The following is a 20,488-nucleotide window of genomic DNA, read 5'->3' as shown; positions in this document are numbered from 1 at the left end:
TTCACATATATATGTGTATAAGTTACTTCTTCCTACGTGAATATATCTTAGAAGATAAGCCGATGAAAAACAAAAAAGAATTGATTCGATAAACGTTAAACCCCTCGAACGATATTGTTTGAAGACATACTTTAACGTATGTAAACGAACCTATGTACGTTCCCATATTATTCCTCTATTCTTTTTAAGCTTGAATTATTTTTTATTTATTTAGCAAATACTAATTTAATAGAAATAGCTATTGTTCACAATAATTATAAACAAATAATATTCTTTTAATTTGTATACATTTTGATTGTTTTGATTGAGTTAGTGTAGTCATTTTAATTATAATAGAAACAGAAATTTTATTAATTCTACGTAAATTAGACATTATTTTTAATGTGCAATTACGTTCTTCATGTAACAAGGATGTGATAACATAGCCAACATGCCATTTTTGATAATGAAAGATTCTGTTAACAGATGAATGTTAAATCCATTTGAAAATAAAGAAATGAATTCACGTATGAAGTTCGGTGTTACAATGTCACAGTGTGATAGCGCCACATTTTCTTACATATAGGCATAAGTGGTATATAAGATGAAACATCTAAATACAAAGATTCTATTAAAATGATAAATATGATTATCAGAAAATTATTGTAAGTTCGCAACAATGCTTCTACATTAGTATCATTGTTACGACCGTTCGCGGAGAGACGCGGTCGCGAGGAAAACGCGTCAGCGAGAGGCGTAAATTCTCGCTACGATTCGGTTAATCGACGCCGCGAATTAGTCGTTCCCCTGTTTCGGTTAAGATAACAGAGGTGGTTGGATGAATATGACACAGTATAGTAAGTTATATATCACCGTTTATTCTAACAACTTATAACGAAGACAGTTACGCTGGTGCGTATGTACGGGATGAGTGAGTGACCGATCTACGGCTGTGTATACCCGGTTAAAGGATGTTGACTGTTCGAAGGATGTAAAATCAGTCCGTTCGGAGACGATGCTGTGGCGAAGGAAAGCTAAGGATGGGTGTGTCTAGCGCACGGGGCCATCGGATTTGTTGGTGACGATTTTAGTTAAGAGAGTGAGGGAAATAGGCTTCGTTGTTAATTGGTTAAACGAAGGGTCTTAACCGCCCTCGAGAGAAAGTGGTTAGTGGGAGGAAAGTTGCATCATACCTGAGAAAAACTAACTTTCCCTTGTCAAGCTGTAGTAGACAATGGTCTTTAGAAATGCTTCGGAAACAGACGTTTGTTTGGTTTGAAGGGCCTCGACTAGGAAATTCCTGAGATTTATGGAAGGTACTTGAGACTATTGAGGGTACGCAGTGAGTATCAGAAGATATCTGGTTGCCATCTTGCCCGCAGTGTGTGACCTGGGCTAGGTAGAGTGTTACGCGACGTAACAATCATCTTCAAAGATGTTGGTGAATTGAAAATAATTGTGAAAAATTTACGATCTAAAACATGTATATTATAAAAGTATACTGAATTATATTTAAACCCAATTAAAAATATAAAATTATTGCTTAAAATTAAACATTTTCATAATGTTAGACATTTTCATCTAATAATGCCGCAAAGTCGTAAGAAGTAGTGACACAAAAATGACGAAATGTCATACATCATTAAAAGATATCGAGTGTTAAAACGCCAAAAGTTCCTTATTAAAAGTAATGGTTTAGTAGTAAAAATTTTTCCGAGTATTTCGCGAGACGGATAAAATGATTTCACGTATTATAGACCAATGGAGGCAGAGCTGTGAATTCGGTAATTTTTAACTGGGCGCATCTGGAGGACAACCTTCGAATATCCCTCTCTCTTGTTTCATGTACAATACGTTCCCTACGTTACAATTAAGGCCTATTTGTGAACAAATTTATCTGGCAACAGACCAACCGATTGTGCCTACTGTTGGTACGCGGACTTACAAGAGTCGTTGTAACATGTTTGCTAAAGACATTAACTGACACGAATTTGCTGTGCAAATGACTCTAATTAGGATAGCGTAGCGCAGCGGCTAAGTGTGAGTCCGTTTGTGTATACGTTGTGTATGTATGTTCTCACGCAATATCGTTTACAGAAGTAATGCTATGATCTTTACTGTGGAACAGTCGAAGAAAATTAGCGTAGATGTGGTTACAATGAAAAGAAATGTTGCGGGCAAGTTTTCTGTTTTCACCGCAAATAGTAATTGTTATCGTTACCTCACAAATCTCAGGTAGAGCGCAAACTTCTTTTCTTTTCCTTCCTTTCTGTAATGAACCAGTTGCCTATTCTCACTTTGCCACAATAATATACTCAAGGCGATATTAATCATCCTAAACGATTTATTTCTTGGGTGACTCGCGTTAGTCTCTCTGCCGAGGATCACGATTTCGCTGCGATCACGTTGGAAAATGTTACAGTTGGCGTGACTCTGTCTTCAGTTACGATTGTACGTTCTGTATTCCTGTGCCGCGAGGCTAAATTTAAAGGCCAACTGTGCCTAAAAAGATTTGTGTGTGGTACCGTGACTGTGATTGAATTACCAGATATATTTTCGTTTCGTCGAGTAATAAAAGAAGATTAGTATTGTCATTAATAATATCAGGCAGTACCGGTGCTATTGAACTTTTTGAAATTTTCTGATTTTCCCACATGGTGACATGGCTCAAGAATGGTCTCTTTCTGAAATATTATTCTTCGACAGCCTGTATCGGGATTCTCATCAACTTTTTGCAAAACTGTTTTTTCTAAGTCAAAAGTGGAAACTGTTTTCGATTCTCCAAAGTGTTGAAAATTGCCCTTTATCATTTCAGAAATTTTTAATTAATGTAGGGAACTGAACATATTACTGGTTAGATGTCTGTAATCCAGAAAACCTTCTTTATATAATAAGGTCTCTAATATTTGCAGTCATGTTTATTAGGACCTTTTCGCCCGCTTTGATGAATAGTATATGAAATTTGGCATCAACTTTTTGAAACATCCTATGGAAAATGTTTAAAATATAGCACTCGTTACAACATTTGACTCTATTGTTTGAATGAAAATTAAAAAAAAATTACTATTCATAAAAATATGGATTTGCATATAAATGAAGAGTAAAAGAAAGAAACAAGCAAAGTTCATTTTTCTTGATTTTTCATTTTATAGCAGAATTATCAAATCACAATGATTATAATGTTCAAAATTTTTTCCATAAGATAGCATTAAAGATGTAATGTACTGGTTAAAAACAGGGAATGTCCACTTCGTACTGGAACAAAACACAGAAATAATTACTATAAAATAATTAATGTTTTATTGATCATTCTTTTTTAGAATATCTAAGTAAGGTATAAATTTTATGTTATTGCTGCTACAATCATTTTTTCAATAAAGCTATTTTGTAACATTCCTTATTTTTCTCTCTTCCCTTTCAAATATGTTCACTCTACCGACAAATCAATAAACAGAATTGAACGATCAAAATGTACTTGTTTGTTACCTGTTTCAGGGTACGAATGGTCCTAGACCGGCGTATGTGGGTGCTAATAATGGTAATGCCGGTGGCGCCGGGGGTGGCGGTGGTGGTGGTGGAGGCGGCGGCGGCGGCGCTACGGGCGGTGGCATCGGTGTTGGTCCGGCGAGCGGTGGCGGCGGTGGAGGTGGAGGTGGCGGTGGCGGCGGCGGTGGTGGAGGCGGGCATGGATTGAAGGGGAACACCGGCGGCGGACCACGAGGTGGGAATCCCGTGCAGTATCGCGCGAGCAGTGCAGCGGCTTGGGGCGCAGCGCCGCCCTGCGGCTGTGCGGCTGCGGCGGCGGCTGCCTATCCACCGTACACGCGGTATCCAAGCGCAGCGGCTGCAGCTGCGGCGGGCCAGATGCCTGTCGGAGCACAGCAACTGCCGCCTACGGCGAATCCTTACGCCACCGCCACCTACGCACAGCACGCGTCGGTAAGTCCTCTCCTTTCATTCCTCATCAGCTAGAGCTTTATACCATTCGGAACTCATGCCGTTTTCCTGTAACGAACTGTTTTCGATTTGAACATGGACGGATTCTTTGATTCTCTCGATTGGCATATGGACAAATAGGTTGTTACTTTAAGACTTTAAACATTGTACGTCAAATTGATTGTTGTTTATTCGGATACAAGTGTGATTTATTAGCTGGAATGTTTAGCCTCTTTATACATATGAACTTAAAGAATGATTGATGCTTTTATCTAGAATGCAATGGTGAATTTGAAACTTGAGTTTAACAGATGGAGTTTTGAATTATTTGTGAGTAAGGTTAATCGTTTTATGAAGAGAGGGTGACGTTCGTAGTCGGCTTACGTGCAGTTTGATGGTTAGAAAATGGTTGGGTAGTGCAACAAGGTAACCTATAAAGTATGCGCGGAGTGTCGTGTGATAATTGTAGATCTTCCCTTTTTTTGTGTAAACTATTTAATTTAGGTATCTGTGATATTGTAAAATGAATATATGCGTAGGCAGGAGAAAAGACCATTTTGCGCAGCGAAAGGGTTAACCCTTTCTCAAACCGGGTGGGGCCGTGACAACTCAGCACAGTTCTCGTGGAAACGATGTGCGATTTCTTCTCTCATTTGTTTTTCCAATCTTTCATTAACATTTATTCTTTTCTGAACTCACAATGTGTCTCTTCAATTGATTGTTCAAAAAATGTATGTACTTCGCATAGAATGATACATAGATCTTCGTTTCTCTTTTATTGTAGTAGTGGTATTATGTTTTACCGGCATAATTATAAAGGACAAGTTGAAAGTAAAAGAAAAGCTTTATTCTCTGGCAGTATGTAGATAGAGGGCGTGATAAAATAAAAAATTATCACGTGTTATATCATGATACTTTTAATCTTTTCTCGTACCGGGTGGGGCTAGTATACTTTTATAATTTTTGATTACCACGTTCGATACCTTTTTTCATCAAGTTCAAATATTAGATGTTTTTTTTCTAACAGAATAGTATTTAATTTGAATCATATTTCGTTATTGCGTATTTATTTATTGCTTGAATATTTTTAAATTGATATTTTGTATTAAGTTCTATTGTTTAAAAAATACTAATTGTTAATATAATTAAAAGGTTTTAATGTATCTAGTCCCAAAAACATTTTTTATAAAATTTTTTCTAAAATAATAAAATATGCATGTTGTACTATTTTGTTTATATATTTATTATGTTAATAATGATTTTTAATTGTTTTTAATTGTATATTTTAACTGTATTACAGTATGGTGGACAACGGGTACCTACAGCTTCCTCTCCAGCTAACACTAATAGTAGTTCCAGCAGTGCTACCGGCAGTCGAAGTGGGACAATGAGCACAAGTCTTAGCAATAATGCTATACAAGGACAACAGGCAGAACAGCTATCAAAAACAAATTTGTATATTCGTGGCCTCAATCAAAATACAACTGACAAGGACCTCGTAAACATGTGTTCTCAGTAAGTCATTCGTGCAATTAGTATTTTCTGTTAATATCTGATTGGTAGTATATTATTATTTGAATTGATTGTCAATATAACTCTAACTTTTAGTAGAACTAACAGACATTGAATTTTATTTATAGTGCGGGAGTGTGTTGTTTCTAATACATTGTGTTTTTGCAGATATGGAACTATTACATCTACAAAGGCCATTTTGGATAAAAATACGAATAAGTGTAAAGGTAATTAACTTTTCTATTATATCTTTGTTTTTATCATTTATCTTTTATTAACTATGAATTCAACGTTACTACTAACTGGTTTTGCTAATTGATATTGCAATTGCTGTGTTACAGGTTACGGATTTGTAGACTTTGAGTCACCAGTGGCGGCAGAGGGTGCTGTGAAAGCACTGGTTGCCAAGGGCATCCAAGCGCAGATGGCGAAAGTGGGTATCTGGTTGCTCCCTAGACTGCCCAGTGTACGTTGGTTGTGCATGCAAGTACAGTAATACCAGAGTAACAGTAAACTCCTTTTCTTTCTTTTCTTTTCTTTTCTTTTCTTTTCTTTCTTTTCTTTTCTTTCTTTCTTTTTCCCCTCTTTTTCTATTCCCTTTTATCTTTTTTCTCTTTTTATTTCCTATTTCTGCCTTTCTACTTTTCAGTCTATCCTATTCTAAAATCCATCTGTAGTCCTCTTACATTTGATCATTATTACAACCCTTACGCTCTCCCATTGATATATCAACTATTAAATGCCATTAATTTGAAAAAGAATTTTATTCCTGTACTGCTATGATAAATATGTATACAGTACAGTACTTTCATGCATTATTTATCATATAATGTTGGATAAAAAAGTACTGAAATTCTGATCACAATAGATATCATGGTTGTCTTTCAGTGATCAAAGTTTTCCAATGAAATGATTTTTAAAGTTAGATTCAACAATTTATTTGCAATATTTGTTTGCTAATAGCAGTATTTGACTACAGTCATAATATATAAGTTATTATTATTTATTTTATTAACTATAAAAAATTAATCAAATTGTTATGATAAATAGTAGATGTCAATATATGTTTTGTATACATGCTGTATATTGTTCTTTTTAATTTTATGTTTAAATTCTAGAAAAATTGTTATCAATAAATATTTTGTAACTAATAATGAAGTTCTTTAAAATGCTGTTAAATTATTCACTTTTGTTATAATAGTTGAAAGACAAACATGGCATCATCGTCTTGGCATCATTGCTCTGCTCTCAGCCCCTCTAGAAATGCATAGAGTTTGTATCTTGACAAGACTGTTTAGTATCTTATAATCGTTGCGTCTTGTAGAAAAAGTATTTTTAGTATAGAGATGTCAGATTAAAAGAAAGTGACAGGTTTTATGGAAGATATAACAAAAATTAGAACTATTTAAATTTACTGACAAGTGAGAAGGGATTTCAAATAAATTTATAAACTTTCACATGCTTAAGATTTATCTTTTAACAACAGAAAAATATTGCTGCTAGAGGGGTGGTATTATGCACAAATTATATTTTCATTGATAAAATTCGAAAAAAATTTTTTATGATACAGATGTTCGTAAAGGTAATATGACTAGTATAACGTTATATAATTGTATTATCAGTGAAAATATAGTAGCAGGCAATTATGCATATTTTAAGATAAAAAGAAGTACTATAAAGTTCTTCCTATTAGAACCTATCTCACTTGTCTGAAAATCTCTAGTTTTCACCAGTTCTCTGCCATTCTGTCTTATATACCTACCAAACTATCGATGCTTGTTGCTGTACCTCGGCCACAAACTGCTGATACTGCTGTGTCAACACATTTATAATTCGTGTCTGAAGATTGCATTCATTTCAGCACTAAATCAAGCCTCTAGCAAATTATTCTAATGTATTCAGATGTCTGTGTCTGTGCCCTATGTAAAAAAAAGAATCAGTAGCTTATTGTCATACTAAGAAAAATTCTAAAATTCTTTAGAATACTCCATTAAAATTGCTTTTAAGTGTGGTAGTATACTATACTACATGAATAAAATACGTTATAGTTTATCTTATTCTCTGTGCAATCTGTCAAATGTTATGTGTCTGTCTCTTATTCTAACGGTGTGTAAATATTAGAAAAGATCGCTTATATACATTTAGTTTAAAAATTTTTTCACTTTGAATTTTCTTTATTTGTTTTTATCTACGTATGCACATTGCCAATAAAAAGTACTGGTTCCTGCCTATATTTATTGCTAAATAAAAGACTAACTTGGAATGTTTCTTCTAATCTGGCCGCGGTAAAAGCACGGGGTGCCATCAGCAGCTGTGATGATGTCAGTCGCATGTGATATGATATAACTAAACAATGTACCCATTATTAAATGTATTCAGGGTACATGGTATTTACTTACCAGTTAGTGATGCTATGCGAAGATCAGGTGCTATCTTAATCCTGGGGTGTTGGTTGACTCTGATTGACACACTTGGCTTGATTAATAAAGTTTAACCGGCACACCAAACAAGTTTAGGATGTGTATTTGGGAATTTTGAAAAGTCTTTAGCAAGAACTTAGTACACTATAGCTACAGAGAATTGCTAAAGTTTCTAGTGATTTACTGATTAAGTATCATGTATAGAAATATGTACAAATTATTTTTAAAATCCTTTATACACATTCACACTTGATCAATTAAATCAATTTATTGAGATACAAAGTCATTAAATTATATTATGGTTTTATCATACATATATGTATATGTGTTTATATGCATACATATATGTGTATATGTATATTATATTTTTTAAAAGAAATATATATATACATATATAGATGCCATAAGCTTAGCTTATATCATAATGTTTTCATTATTTATTTTTTTGTTTTAATGCATTCGCAAGATTGAAGTAAATTGTCGTAAAGTATAAGTATATTCAAGTAACTGTAGAGTTGATTGATTTTTGAGAGAAATGGTGGATCTCAAAATATGCTTGAGGGTGCATAAATATCAAATTCGAATTCGAGTTAAGTTTAGTGTACATATATCTTTTTGCTTTTTGTTCTCTACATATGAGAATCGTAAGCAAGAAAAACTTGAGCATGAACACATGTATATGTATGTGTATATATTTTGGAAACATATATTTTAATAACATTGCAAGATAATTTGACTCACTTTCATTTCTATCTTATAATATAACTGTATATATGTGAACATGCCTGTGCTTTTTTGTTATGCTTGTATCCAACAGTGTGTCATATGTGACTGAAATTTTATTAATGCTTTGAATGGTTATCCTCAGTATTGTTTATTATAAACAATTAGTTAGCTTGCATTACTTATGGTACTGGTTATTTATCATATAAGAATATGTGATTCCTAAAACACAAATTTATAAAAAGTAGTAGAAAGATAATATAACTAGAAAAGAATTATGAATATTCTTTACAAAAAAGTTTACTTGTAAAGAAAGATACTTACTGTTACAAATATATATTTTACACAGTTAACAAAACAATGTAAATCTAACAGAAACCACGTTCGAGATATCATTTAATACAAATGATTTAATTGGAAAAAAGAAAAGGATATAATAATTGATAAATACGTTCTGGAAGAATGTAACAATTTATTATTTGCATTAAATAAACAATGTTTGCACAGGCGAGATTCACTATTGTGGTTTTTTGTGAATTCATTAGTTGCTTCTTGACTTTTAGGTCATTATTATGCATTACTAAATTTTGAATGCAATAGGCACATATAGATTGTAAATTTTATATACAATTTAGAAAAAAGGAGTTCCGTTATGAAAAAACGAATGCGTGTGAGCATGCTTTGTACATAAATGCAGTATATATTTGATGTCAATACTAGTTTTAAGCATCCATAAAGCAAATTTGGAGAACCACCACAATATGGTAAAGTAATGCCATGAAGCATGATAATCTTTCAGTATTAAAAATAATGATTATTTTAATTCATAACAAATCGTTTTTTGAGTATTTGTTCATTCTTACATTCAATATTAGATTAAAGTAATTGTTATAGTTTAATGCTCTCCTTTAGTAGTATCTTGTTGTAGATTTATACAATTTTTTTTCATTATTTTTATTAAAATACATTGACAAGTTATATGTAAGAAATTTTTGTGATTACTGTATACAATTTTAGTTTGTTGAATTTCTTGCATCATTGTATATATTGTTATGAGATTTAATTTTGAATTATCATTTTAACATTCCATGTGAATGTGTATATACAATAGAAGCGTATTATGAGACATTTTAAATAAATACTTATAACGAATATCATCATAAAAAATGCAAGGATATAAGAAATCTATAATATTGACCTTGTGAGCTAATATAAAAATGTTCCAATCATATTTATTATGATTATTGATTTCTCATTGTAGTGACCTCGTCTGTGCATTCATTTGTAATCATAGTTACACAGGAATATGTAAATACATGTGTTTTGGTCGTGAATGTTAAAATGATAGATATGAAGCTTTTTTGAAATTTATATACAAGTATATTATAAAATATATTTTTATATATATTACAATATATATAAAAAGCCAGGAGTGTAATACAATAAGTTGCATAGTATTTTTTACTCTCTTCTCAGCAACAGGAGCAGGACCCAACTAATCTATATATTGCAAACCTGCCCCTGAGTTTCAAAGAAAATGATGTTGAAGGTTTGCTTGCTCAATATGGGCAAGTTATTTCAACACGAATATTACGTGATACAGCTGGACAAAGTAAAGGTGTTGGATTTGCAAGGTTAGTGTTATATTATCATTTAAAAGATAATTATCAATCATATTAATTTTTGTTACATTTAGTAATATTAATATTTTATATTATGTATATCTTAGAATGGAATCTAAAGAAAAATGTGAACAAATAATTCAGATGTTTAATGGAAAGGCACTACAAGGTGCTAAAGATCCGTTACTGGTAAAATTTGCTGATGGTGGTAATAAGAAAAAATCATTATACAAAAGTACAATATGGAGGGAAACTGGCGAGGTAATTTATGCAATTACAAAAAGGTGAAGATAGTATTTAATGTACAGTTTTAATGTTGTGGTGTGTACTTTCACAGAATATAACTTTGAATTACGATACAAGTGGTGTTGGTCAAAACGGGGTTGCAACTACTCACATGCTACCTGCAGCCACCTTAACACAATATAGTCGTCATTATGGTCAAGCTTTACCGGGATACAGTGTGCCAGGAACGCCCTGGGTGACTCCTTACTTGGTGCAGACTGCCCCTCCACACATGCAACAGGTCGACGTGAGTTTTTGTACAAACTTTTTGTTGGTTTTGCTTCCTCTCTTTTTTTAAATCATTTATCATTTATCTTAAATAATATTATTCTTCCATTACTGAAAAATTTCATATATTCGTGCATAATTATTAATCTGGATATTTTTGTACTAAATTGTTACTAAATGTTAAAAGAACTGAATAAAAGTATTTAAATTTAAAATTTTAATATGAATTTCATATTACAGATGATGCCATCAGCTGATCCTAGTAATCCACAATACAGTATGATTCCTCAACTAACTACACAAATGTCTACGTTACATCTTGGCACTGGTTCCGTAAGTATAGAATCTTTTTTTTACTTTCTCTTAAATTTTCAATCATTTTTTCAACGTTTATGTTAATTTTAATTTTTTTAATATTTCATTTTTCAGTACATAGCAAGCCCACATCCCTATCCTTATACTACTTATCCTCCTAGCATTATTCATACCATGCCACTGGGTGATTCTGAACAAACAAGTAATGCAGCATCTCCTGATGATTCTTACCAACAATACCAAGCTCAGCAGCCCAAGTAGGCTATGGTTTTTAGGTATATATAGCATTTCACAATGATTTTTCTGTTATATATATAAATATATAGGATTTTATAAACAAAGCTGAACCAGATTTCCGTTTTTTTAACATTTCAGATACGATTACACCGAGAGTTATGTAAGTTAGGAGAGCCACACCTGTTGATAAGAAGGATTATATTAATGAAGGATAGATAAGGCTAAATACAATACATAAAGTCAGATAAGATTCTTCCTCATGATAATTGACTTGCCAGCCATCTTTTATACATTTTATCCATCAGATAAATAGGTGAAAGTAGTTAATATTTTCCAACGATTAGAGAATGAATGTTGTCATAAGAACGGGGTACGAGTGCTCGTGTCATCTACATTGTTCGGCACCAGCACGGCTCCATACGCTGTAACGCCAACACATCATTACGACAGTGACAAAACTGATATTCTGCGACGGACAGTTTAGTGTCAAGCTGATAGGCTTCCAGGATTAACTTTAGGTATTACATTTACTAAGGAAACGATAAGTCGAAGCTAAAGGCTTTGAGAGTGTGAATAAAATATTTTAACAAAAACTGTAAACTATAAAAGAAACGCTGCTCAGAAATATACAAAGGAGAATTCTTCCCAAGAAATAATAATAATAATAATATACAGAAAAAAGCACTTCCAAATGCTAGAATTGATTAAAAAAAACATTCAGATTCGGTTACTTGTAATCAGTACCTACCGGACTTTCGTGCCAGCTGGCTGGCCGGTGGCTGGGCTGCGAAGAGAAGGGGTTGTGGATCAGTATTTCTTTTTCACAGAAGATACTGAAGAAAAGAGCTCTTCCTTAACAGCGCACACCACCCCATCCACTAACTGCACTCTCATCATATTATTTCTTTTTGTTTTCTTCTGTTTCGTTCAGACATTCCAAGCCAGGCACATATATTGTATGTATGTATTGCCACGCGGAGATTTTTATCTACTTTTACAAGTACAGTTCGCGTTCTCTTTTTAATCACGGACGAATATATTTTATGGACGAAAAAGAAGTGAAGATTTTAAGAGAGAGAGAGAGAGCGAGCGAGCGAGAGAGAGAGAGAGAGAGAGAGAAAAAGATGAAGCTTTATTTCTAAAAGAAAAAAAAACTTCAGGATATATGTAATTATTGTAACAAGAAGGAAAGGAACATAGTACTTTTTAGAAGATTTATATTTATGAGTACAGTTACTACGAATTGATATCAGTTTTAATTGTACAGTGAATACAGATATTTTTTTTAGAATTGTGCCTTTTCAGACAAATCCGCTAGACTGGGATATGCTGAAAAATATTATAATATATTTTTACGTCGGTATGTAAATGCGAAACTTGAGCCAAATTTTGATCTTCTAGTTAAGAGAATATAATTGTTTTTGCGTTGTAGCCAGTTAAATATCACTACGTTTGTTTTTTGGTTATGAATTCGAATAGATTTTGTATGTGTATAGTTGCCACTAACGGGATTGACGGACCGAAAAAATCTGTACGGTTCGTACGGAGTCTAGGAACAAAAGAAAAATGATATGAAATCAAATGGCGGATCATTGTTAACTGAGACTAATCCATACCGCCCCAAAAGAAAATGAGAGAGAGACAGAATAGGCTTGTTACAACGGAATACGATAGATAGAGTGTAAATTAATTTATTATATCGAACAAACGAATAAAATCGCGTTGCAAATGAAAACGAAAAAGATAATGGGACTGGAGTAGAACGATAGGCGAGAGGATCGAACGCGAGGAAACAAAAAGAAACGTAAAATACAGAATATAAGTTGAAAATTTTCTATCTACGTGGTATCGAGAGAGAGAGAGAGAGAGAGAGTGAGAGTGAGAGAAAACGGAGAAGCAAAAGGTTTAATGATAAAAAAAAGAAAAAACACCCTCCTCTCCTGCGTTCCTCTAAGCCCGTTTTTACATCTGGCACAGTTTTCACGTTGTCTGACTTAGGTCGAGTCGAGGAACGATTAGCAGAAAGCTTTCTACCAAATATTACGAGCTCCGGGCTCGAAGTGGCAGGCAGGTAGTTAGATAGAGTTAGAGGCGATCGTAGCTATTATTATAATATTACAATAATATGCTGTATTATTATAATTAATGATTACTATTATTGACGTCATCTAAAGTATGAAAGATTTTTACACTGTTGAGACTTGAAGTAAATAATATATTTAGTTTATTTTGGTACATCACGATTTGATGACAAGAGATAAAAGATGAAAAAAGTGGTATGAACTATTTTTTAAGAGACCGATTATTACTCGATTTGAGTCCATGCATTAAGGGAGACTAACAAAAAAGAATAAGAGAGCGAGAGAAAGAAAGAAAGAAAGAAAGAGGCGAACCTATTTGCGAGTGTGTAAATTGTTTGCACAAGCGATTGTCACCATGACTGACAACAAAAATCACATGTGATTAAATAGTGAATTTTGAAGAATTTTACTAATAGACTTGTACTAAATAACTAATTATTATTGTGACGACCAAAACAAAAAAAAAGAGCAGCATTTTTATAGTGCTGACCGAGAGCGGAAGAACGATGGTTCGGCCGACATAAATGCCAGCTCCCGCAGATACGGAGCCGCACTGGAGAGCGGGCAGAGAGGAGAGAAAGAGAGTGAGGAAGATCAATGGATGCAAGGGACAATGAGCGAAAGAGACGCGGAGAATCATAGAAGGCGAATGAAAGTGCGTGAGCTAGAAATTTAGAAGAAAATGTGTGTAGAAAGCAGGGGGGTAGAAGGAAGTTAAATGATAAAATGAGCGAAGTGGAGGGGGGGGGGGAAGATAGATGCTAGAATGTGAAATATACAAGAGAGAAAGTAAGAGTGAATATGAGAGAAAACAAGAGCGAATGCGTCGTAATCTATTGTATAGAACCTGGGAAGAAAGAGATGTTGTGTAGTTAGTGTTGATTATAAATATATAGGATAGGTACCATTTTTGGATAGGAAGTAATCAATTAAGTGATTAAGTTTAGGTAGTTAGTTAGGTGATAGTTAGGATACATATACAACTGCCTCTCCTCGTTAAAAAAACGCAAAAAAAAAAAAGAAAGGAAAACACACATCAGGCGAGGCACCGTTCAGCCTATGCACCTCGCACCCGTCAAGACTGACTGGCTATTCATATTAATAATAAATATATATTATTCTACAACATATTATCTACTGTAATATAAATAGTAAGAACTGCTTGCTGCGCACCGCGGGTCAGGTGCTTGGGCTGGCCGGGCGTGGTTTACGAAAAAGAAGAAAAAAACCAATCTCTTTTTTGGAACGTAATGTTTCCAAGCAATGCTGCTTTCCGTAAGCTTTCTTTAGAATTTCTAGCGTAGCCTCTTTTTAGATTAGATTCACAACTAGTAGTCGTAGGCTGATGTAGAAAGATGAGGATAAAAAGGAAAAAAACGTAGGGTGTTTTTAAGTAACGAAACAAAAAAAAATAAGTAATATAATGTTAGTCGAACGTCGGCTTAAGCGATAAAAAGAAATAATAAGAAAGATGCGAGTCCGAGTTGAGACTTTGATGATGCCCGATAATGTAACGCGCGTCATCGTACTTCGACTTGTACAGTCCTTAGATTTCACCGAGGTTTTAAGTCATTGTTTTACTATTGTTAAGGAGATAGGTTTTTAGCTATAACGAGAGAGAGACGAACATTTTTCCATTTGCCCCATTGTTCTGCTTTTTTTTTTACTTCGACCCTTCCTGTATCTCTTCTAATTTCTTTTCCATAACTTTCCCGTGCTCCTTGTTTAATCCAACATCCGTTGTATTTTTCGACATATACAAATCTTCTATTCATAAGCGTCAAGACGAAAGAACGACACTTGTAATTATACAAAAAAAAAAAATTGCCATTACTATATTCGATTCATTTTGTTTGTTTCTTCTCTCCACTATATAATTAATTGTTATGTGGTGTGCGACCAATGAGAATATACATGAGAATTAAAAATTTCGTAAATTTCAAGATGAGAGAAAGAGGGAGTGAAAGGGACAGAGAGCGAGAGAAAGGAAAGAAACAAAATATGATGTTGAGGCATTAAGTTCGCATGCGTAAACGAGGATTAAGTAATCGGGAGGGAAAAAAATATAAAAAAAAAAGTAAAAAATGAACACACACATTAGGTTCTCGGATACTTTTAAGATGGCGAGGCATAGCACGTAATGAAATTCTTAGATTAAGGCAAGTGTGTCATAGCTAGTTAAGAAATAGGGGCTCTTAGAAGTCGATAGGTGCTGTAATAAAATGAAAAAAATGAAGTAACAAGAACAACAACAACAAAGTTTAACAACGGTCAGAATTAGATTTTTCATGGAACTTGAATAAGAACACAGGGCATACGCCACTAAAAGTGCCCTTAGTTTATTTTGGATCGTTTAAAAACGCTAGTCTTTGTGTGAGATAATGTGGGGGTTATAGATAGGGTCTTCTAAAAAAGAAAAAAAACGAAAAAAAGAAGAGAAAAACAAAAAACGCAAACAGAAAACAAAAAGAGAGAGAGAGAGAGCGCGAGAGAGAACGTGAGATATAAGTAGTAAATACAAAAGATAAAAAAGAAACACATATGAGGTGCGCGAGAGCGAGAGAGAGAGAAAGTGCGAGACGAATGTGTGGTGTGTAGGTTGTATGCATAATTTATAATGCGTACTTTAAATAAAAAGAACAACCATCTGCCTATGACACGACACAGACTGCAGAGACACACTGTTACTGTAAACTGCACACTGCGTGTGCACGCTCTAAACGTCACACACTTCTTACACTTTGTATGTGGAGCGTGCACCAAACAGTTTTTAGAGTTACTTACAAGCATGGTTTGGTATTCAAAGTGAAAGAATCAAATTCTTAATTACTATCATCCCTTATTTTTGATCAATAAACGATCTGTTTTGGGGATTTATTCGAATCATTTTCTTTTCCTTTCCTAAGTTTTCTCTAATGGCAGGCCAATTGTGAAAATAGTCTTCAACACAGAGAGAAGAGAGCGAGAGAGTGAATCCCCAAATTATAATTATATCATTGTTTCTTCTCAGATGTCATTTTTTTAAATTGTACTTCTCTTTTGTCTGCATTAGATTTCGTTGAATTTCATAAAAAAATAAATACAGATTCATTTTCGTTTTTTCTTTTCCTTTGTTGTGTCAAAGAGTGAAAGAACAATTTCTGCGAGGAACGAACAAACGAAATGTAAAGTCTGTAAAATAAACTTACTCTCGTACAAAATCAGTGACTGTATTTACACGTATTCCAACACTAAAAAAAGAGAGATATGCCTTCTATTGAATCAAGTAGCGACTATTGTATATGCCTTTTTCAATGTTATATCCTGAGATAGATTTTTGGTATTCTCCAGGACTAAAAGAGTGAGCTTAACGAATTAAAAAGAAAAAAGGAAAACGAAAATAGGAGAAACTCCAAAAAGGAAACAAGAAATATCACGTTCTTCTCAATCGAACATCGGTTAAACGAAATTATACTGTTTATTAATGTGTAGTAGTACAGCATGTCCAACAGACTGAACATTTGTCCTTTGTAAGAAATGTTAAAATAATAAGCCCCCCACATTATCCCAACTAATTGTGTAATAATACATCCAGCGTCCGCGTTTATACTAATCGACGGTAGGATTGTTTTCTGCGGAGTAACAAGACTATGGAGAATTAATATGCCATGTTCGATTTTTGGTAATACGGTAGAACGTAACGAGTCTTTTTCTTAATACTTTTAACACCGTACACGCTGATGCGATTTGTACTATTTTGAGTAAATGCTTTTAATTTGTGCGCAATAAAGATTCGAAATTTTAAAAAAAGAGGTGAAGATAAAAAGATTTTAATCGAGATGCTGGCAATGTATGAGAACGATTACTAGATCTCCTCTTTTGTCAATTAAATGGTGGTTTTATAATGATGTAAAATAGAAGGGTAAAATTAAAAAGAAAAAAAAAAGGAAAGCAAACACATCGTAAAAAGAACTCATTGAAATAAAAAGAGTACGAATTTTGATTTGATGCTGAGAGCTTTTTCTTAGGCCATGCAATACTTTTTCCATTAGGGTTGTACTTTTTGTCTTTTTGATTTCGTTAGATGTGTTTATTTGTACGAAAATATTTTGTAATTACTTTATATACATCATCTCGATCTGCATTCACGTTTAATTTATTTCAAGTTACGATGTTGGAGTTAAAAGATTGATCCGATATCTTTTGATTATTTTACACTGAGTACATGATTTCGTGATTCAGTACGTTTCACGATGGCGATACGTGTTTATTTCTTTTAGATGATTATATTGCTTGATTTAGAATATAATAAATATTAAGTTGATAAAAAGAATCTTATTCTTATTAATTTGCACTATGCACAATTCATTTCTCTATTATATGTAAAAGTTATAAAACAATATTTCGCTATTAACGAACAATATGTTTCGATTTAAATATCCTTACGGTGTTATCCGCACCTCCGGATACCATGAATTTGGGATTCGACCAATTGCAACATAATACTTTATCTTCATGGCCAGAAAGGTCAAATAATGGCGCTTTAGGACTATAAGAAGAGAAATAGTTTTTTTTTTACACGGAAAGCAACTTTGTAAATAAAATTGGAAATTATCGTACCTTCTGGTATCCCAGAGTTTCATCTCATTATCGTATGCTCCTGAAATAAAAAGAGTTTCGTCCACTGGCGACCATCGTACAGATTGTACCCATTGCGTGTGAGAAGTAAATATTGCTTTCACAAGTGTTCCTTCTAAAAAAGAAATATTATTTTAATACAACTTTCAATGCAACAATGATTAGAAATTTATAAATAAACGATGTCAGTCGAAACCTGTAGATCTTGGATCGTATAATCTAATATGCCTATCGGCTGACGCTGTTATAACAGTACGAGTTAATGGGGAATAATCGAGGTCAAAGAAACTTTTATTTCCAGCCAGTTCGTGTTTGATTCCTCCTAATTCTGAATCCCATATTTTCATCGTATGATCCCACGAGGATGTTATAATTTCTGTTTTATCTGACCATACTACACCACTAATGGCTTCTTTGTGACCTTTCATAGTTCTTTTAGGTACCTTTATAATGCAAACGTACATATCATAATAAATTATTTCTTTGTTGACAAATATTCTACTGTTTATTCATTTTATTTACCCTTGTTTTACCATGTTCTGATTTTAATCTTTTTGAGCTGGATTCACCATCTTCATTTTCATCTTGATTAGCTACAAACATAAATGAAAGTGAACCATTTTCTTATTAACGAACTTCATTTTTTTGTTATATAAATTACTTACCTGTAGACCAGATTTTAAGCATTGTATCCCACGCCCCAGTTGCCATTATAGTCTTATCGTAATTAATACTAACAGCTTCTAGTCCACGTTCGTGTCCCCTGCATACATGAATGCAATCTACAGAGTTTTCCATAATGTTCCAATCCCATATTATAGCTGTTTGATCTTGAGATGCACTGTAAATTATAGATGGTAAGAATGATTTAAAATTATTCAATTCAACTTTTCCCAGTGTTAAATCATACCTAACAAAACTGGCTGTGTCACTAGTCATGGATATCCATGCTACTGCTTTAACAGGTGAAGTATGTCCAGGAATTACTAAATGATGTTTTCCTTTAGATGTCCATATATGTAATGTGTTATCATAACAACCAGTCAAAATCCTATTAAAGTATAATAAGTATTTTAATACAAAATAATAATGTTAATAATAAATAACAACAATAAATATCAAAGAAGTTACCATTTTTCATAAACATCAACAGCAGATACCCAATCGTCATGTAAAAGACAATCCTGAGGTTCTGGTGGTGGATACTTTTCAACATATTCAACAATAATCACTTCTTCTGTAGAAATATTTTTTTCTGCTATGTGTTCACTTAATGAAGTGCGTAAAAATTGTGAGCACACCAAGAAATCAAATTCTATATCATTTTTTATATCGGTCGACTCTAGAATTAAATCCAGTTAATAAACAAATATTCCTCAATAAACTTAATTTATGTTTAAGTTTATTAATTTAGAAATATGCTACCTTTTAGAAGTTCATTTATAAGAGTATTTAATTCACTTGTTACAATGGATGTGTGCACTGATAATGGGAAATCCGGAACAGCATACCTAAAATTTGAAAAAATTATTTACCACATATATTATGATTACTGAAATAACAAAATTATTGCAAATTATATAAAGCATAAACACAATGTCATAACTGTGTAACAAAATGAAATAACCTCCTAATGCAGTTTACAAAAGATAATTAAAAATACTTACTGTTCTTGCTTCGTAAGAAATTTTATTTGTACCTGTGGAGCACTGTTGTTTAGGCTTTCATTAGCCATCGTAGTTTTAATATTATTCGTACTTTACTCTTTTATAAAATGGGAATTATAGAAAATACAGAAAATACACGTGTGTGCTACATTTTAAACTAGATTATATCGACACCAGTAATCGACTTCTCGGAACTCTGAACGAATCGATTTATCATGCAATCGATACTCTTCTGTAGGTAATCGTTCTTCACATTATCGAAAGACTAAATTTTTTGTACTGGTTTATTTATTCAGTTCTGTATATGTGACCTTTTTAAATTAATAAATAGAAATATATTAATTAATATAGAAATATGAATACATATTAAAAGGTAGATAATTAACATTCTTATGATGCTTTTAATTTAATAGTAAATTTCGTTAACATAACATTAAATACAATTTTAGGGTTGACAAATAATAATTTTGTTATTTGGATAATGAATTTTATTCAATTTTATATGTATGTATAATTATATTTCTTAATATATTCAAAAATTGTTTTACTATACTTATGTAATAAATATTGCCAAATAATTATAAAATAAAACTAATGGTAGAAAAAGTCAAATCAGGAAAAGAACAAATATAAGTGATAATAATAATTTATGTTTCTCTATTTATTATTTATTAATATAATGATATTTCATAATAAAATTGGCTATTTATGTCAGTATTTATTTATCGCTAAATGTTTTATTATTCTGATCCATAAAGTGTGTATTATTTTATTTATTTTAATACACATAAATAATGAACATTCTTTAATCATTTAAAAGATCATACACTTTGTAAAATACGCAAGATATTTGATATCTTAATGTA

At 32.8% G+C, this 20,488-nt stretch overlaps 2 protein-coding genes across 7 annotated transcripts in view; one reads left to right on the top strand and one right to left on the bottom strand.

Annotated features, from left to right (window-relative positions):
* Nucleotides 1-16,211, top strand: part of LOC117239694 (protein alan shepard) — a 46,572-nt gene extending 30,361 nt beyond the window's left edge. The window contains exons 2-12 of one of the 6 annotated variants that reach the window (XM_033505471.1): nucleotides 3,475-3,918; nucleotides 5,216-5,430; nucleotides 5,596-5,654; nucleotides 5,769-5,893; nucleotides 8,314-8,319; nucleotides 10,047-10,204; nucleotides 10,300-10,453; nucleotides 10,530-10,724; nucleotides 10,946-11,038; nucleotides 11,135-11,295; nucleotides 11,396-16,211. In XM_033505471.1, coding sequence (XP_033361362.1) covers nucleotides 3,475-3,918; nucleotides 5,216-5,430; nucleotides 5,596-5,654; nucleotides 5,769-5,893; nucleotides 8,314-8,319; nucleotides 10,047-10,204; nucleotides 10,300-10,453; nucleotides 10,530-10,724; nucleotides 10,946-11,038; nucleotides 11,135-11,281 — 1,596 coding nt within the window. In that variant the 3' untranslated portion in view covers nucleotides 11,282-11,295; nucleotides 11,396-16,211. Of the gene's footprint in view, nucleotides 1-3,474; nucleotides 3,919-5,215; nucleotides 5,431-5,595; nucleotides 5,655-5,768; nucleotides 5,915-8,313; nucleotides 8,320-10,046; nucleotides 10,205-10,299; nucleotides 10,454-10,529; nucleotides 10,725-10,945; nucleotides 11,039-11,134; nucleotides 11,296-11,395 lie in introns of all 6 variants that reach the window. The other 5 variants (XM_033505473.1, XM_033505470.1, XM_033505472.1 and 2 more) reach the window with 5 other exon arrangements.
* Nucleotides 16,212-16,483: 272 nt separating this feature from the next.
* LOC117239696 (ribosome biogenesis protein WDR12 homolog) lies at nucleotides 16,484-19,787 on the bottom strand. The gene is made up of 9 exons (XM_033505476.1): nucleotides 19,623-19,787; nucleotides 19,381-19,466; nucleotides 19,087-19,297; nucleotides 18,866-19,006; nucleotides 18,621-18,796; nucleotides 18,478-18,548; nucleotides 18,152-18,398; nucleotides 17,938-18,070; nucleotides 16,484-17,866 (listed from the first exon to the last, which is right to left on the bottom strand). Exons 1-9 carry the CDS (start codon nucleotides 19,688-19,690, stop codon nucleotides 17,728-17,730), a joined length of 1,272 nt encoding a protein of 423 aa, XP_033361367.1. The 5' UTR covers nucleotides 19,691-19,787; the 3' UTR covers nucleotides 16,484-17,727.
* Between the last annotated feature and the right edge of the window lie 701 nt (nucleotides 19,788-20,488).

The sequence above is a fragment of the Bombus vosnesenskii genome, unplaced genomic scaffold (assembly GCF_011952255.1).
Source record: "Bombus vosnesenskii isolate JDL3184/JDL3185 unplaced genomic scaffold, Bvos_JDL3184-5_v1.1 scf7180000014105, whole genome shotgun sequence".
Lineage (NCBI taxonomy): Eukaryota > Metazoa > Arthropoda > Insecta > Hymenoptera > Apidae > Bombus > Bombus vosnesenskii.
The sequence above is the reverse complement of the archived record's forward strand: the minus strand, read 5'-3'. Positions and strand labels throughout refer to the sequence as shown.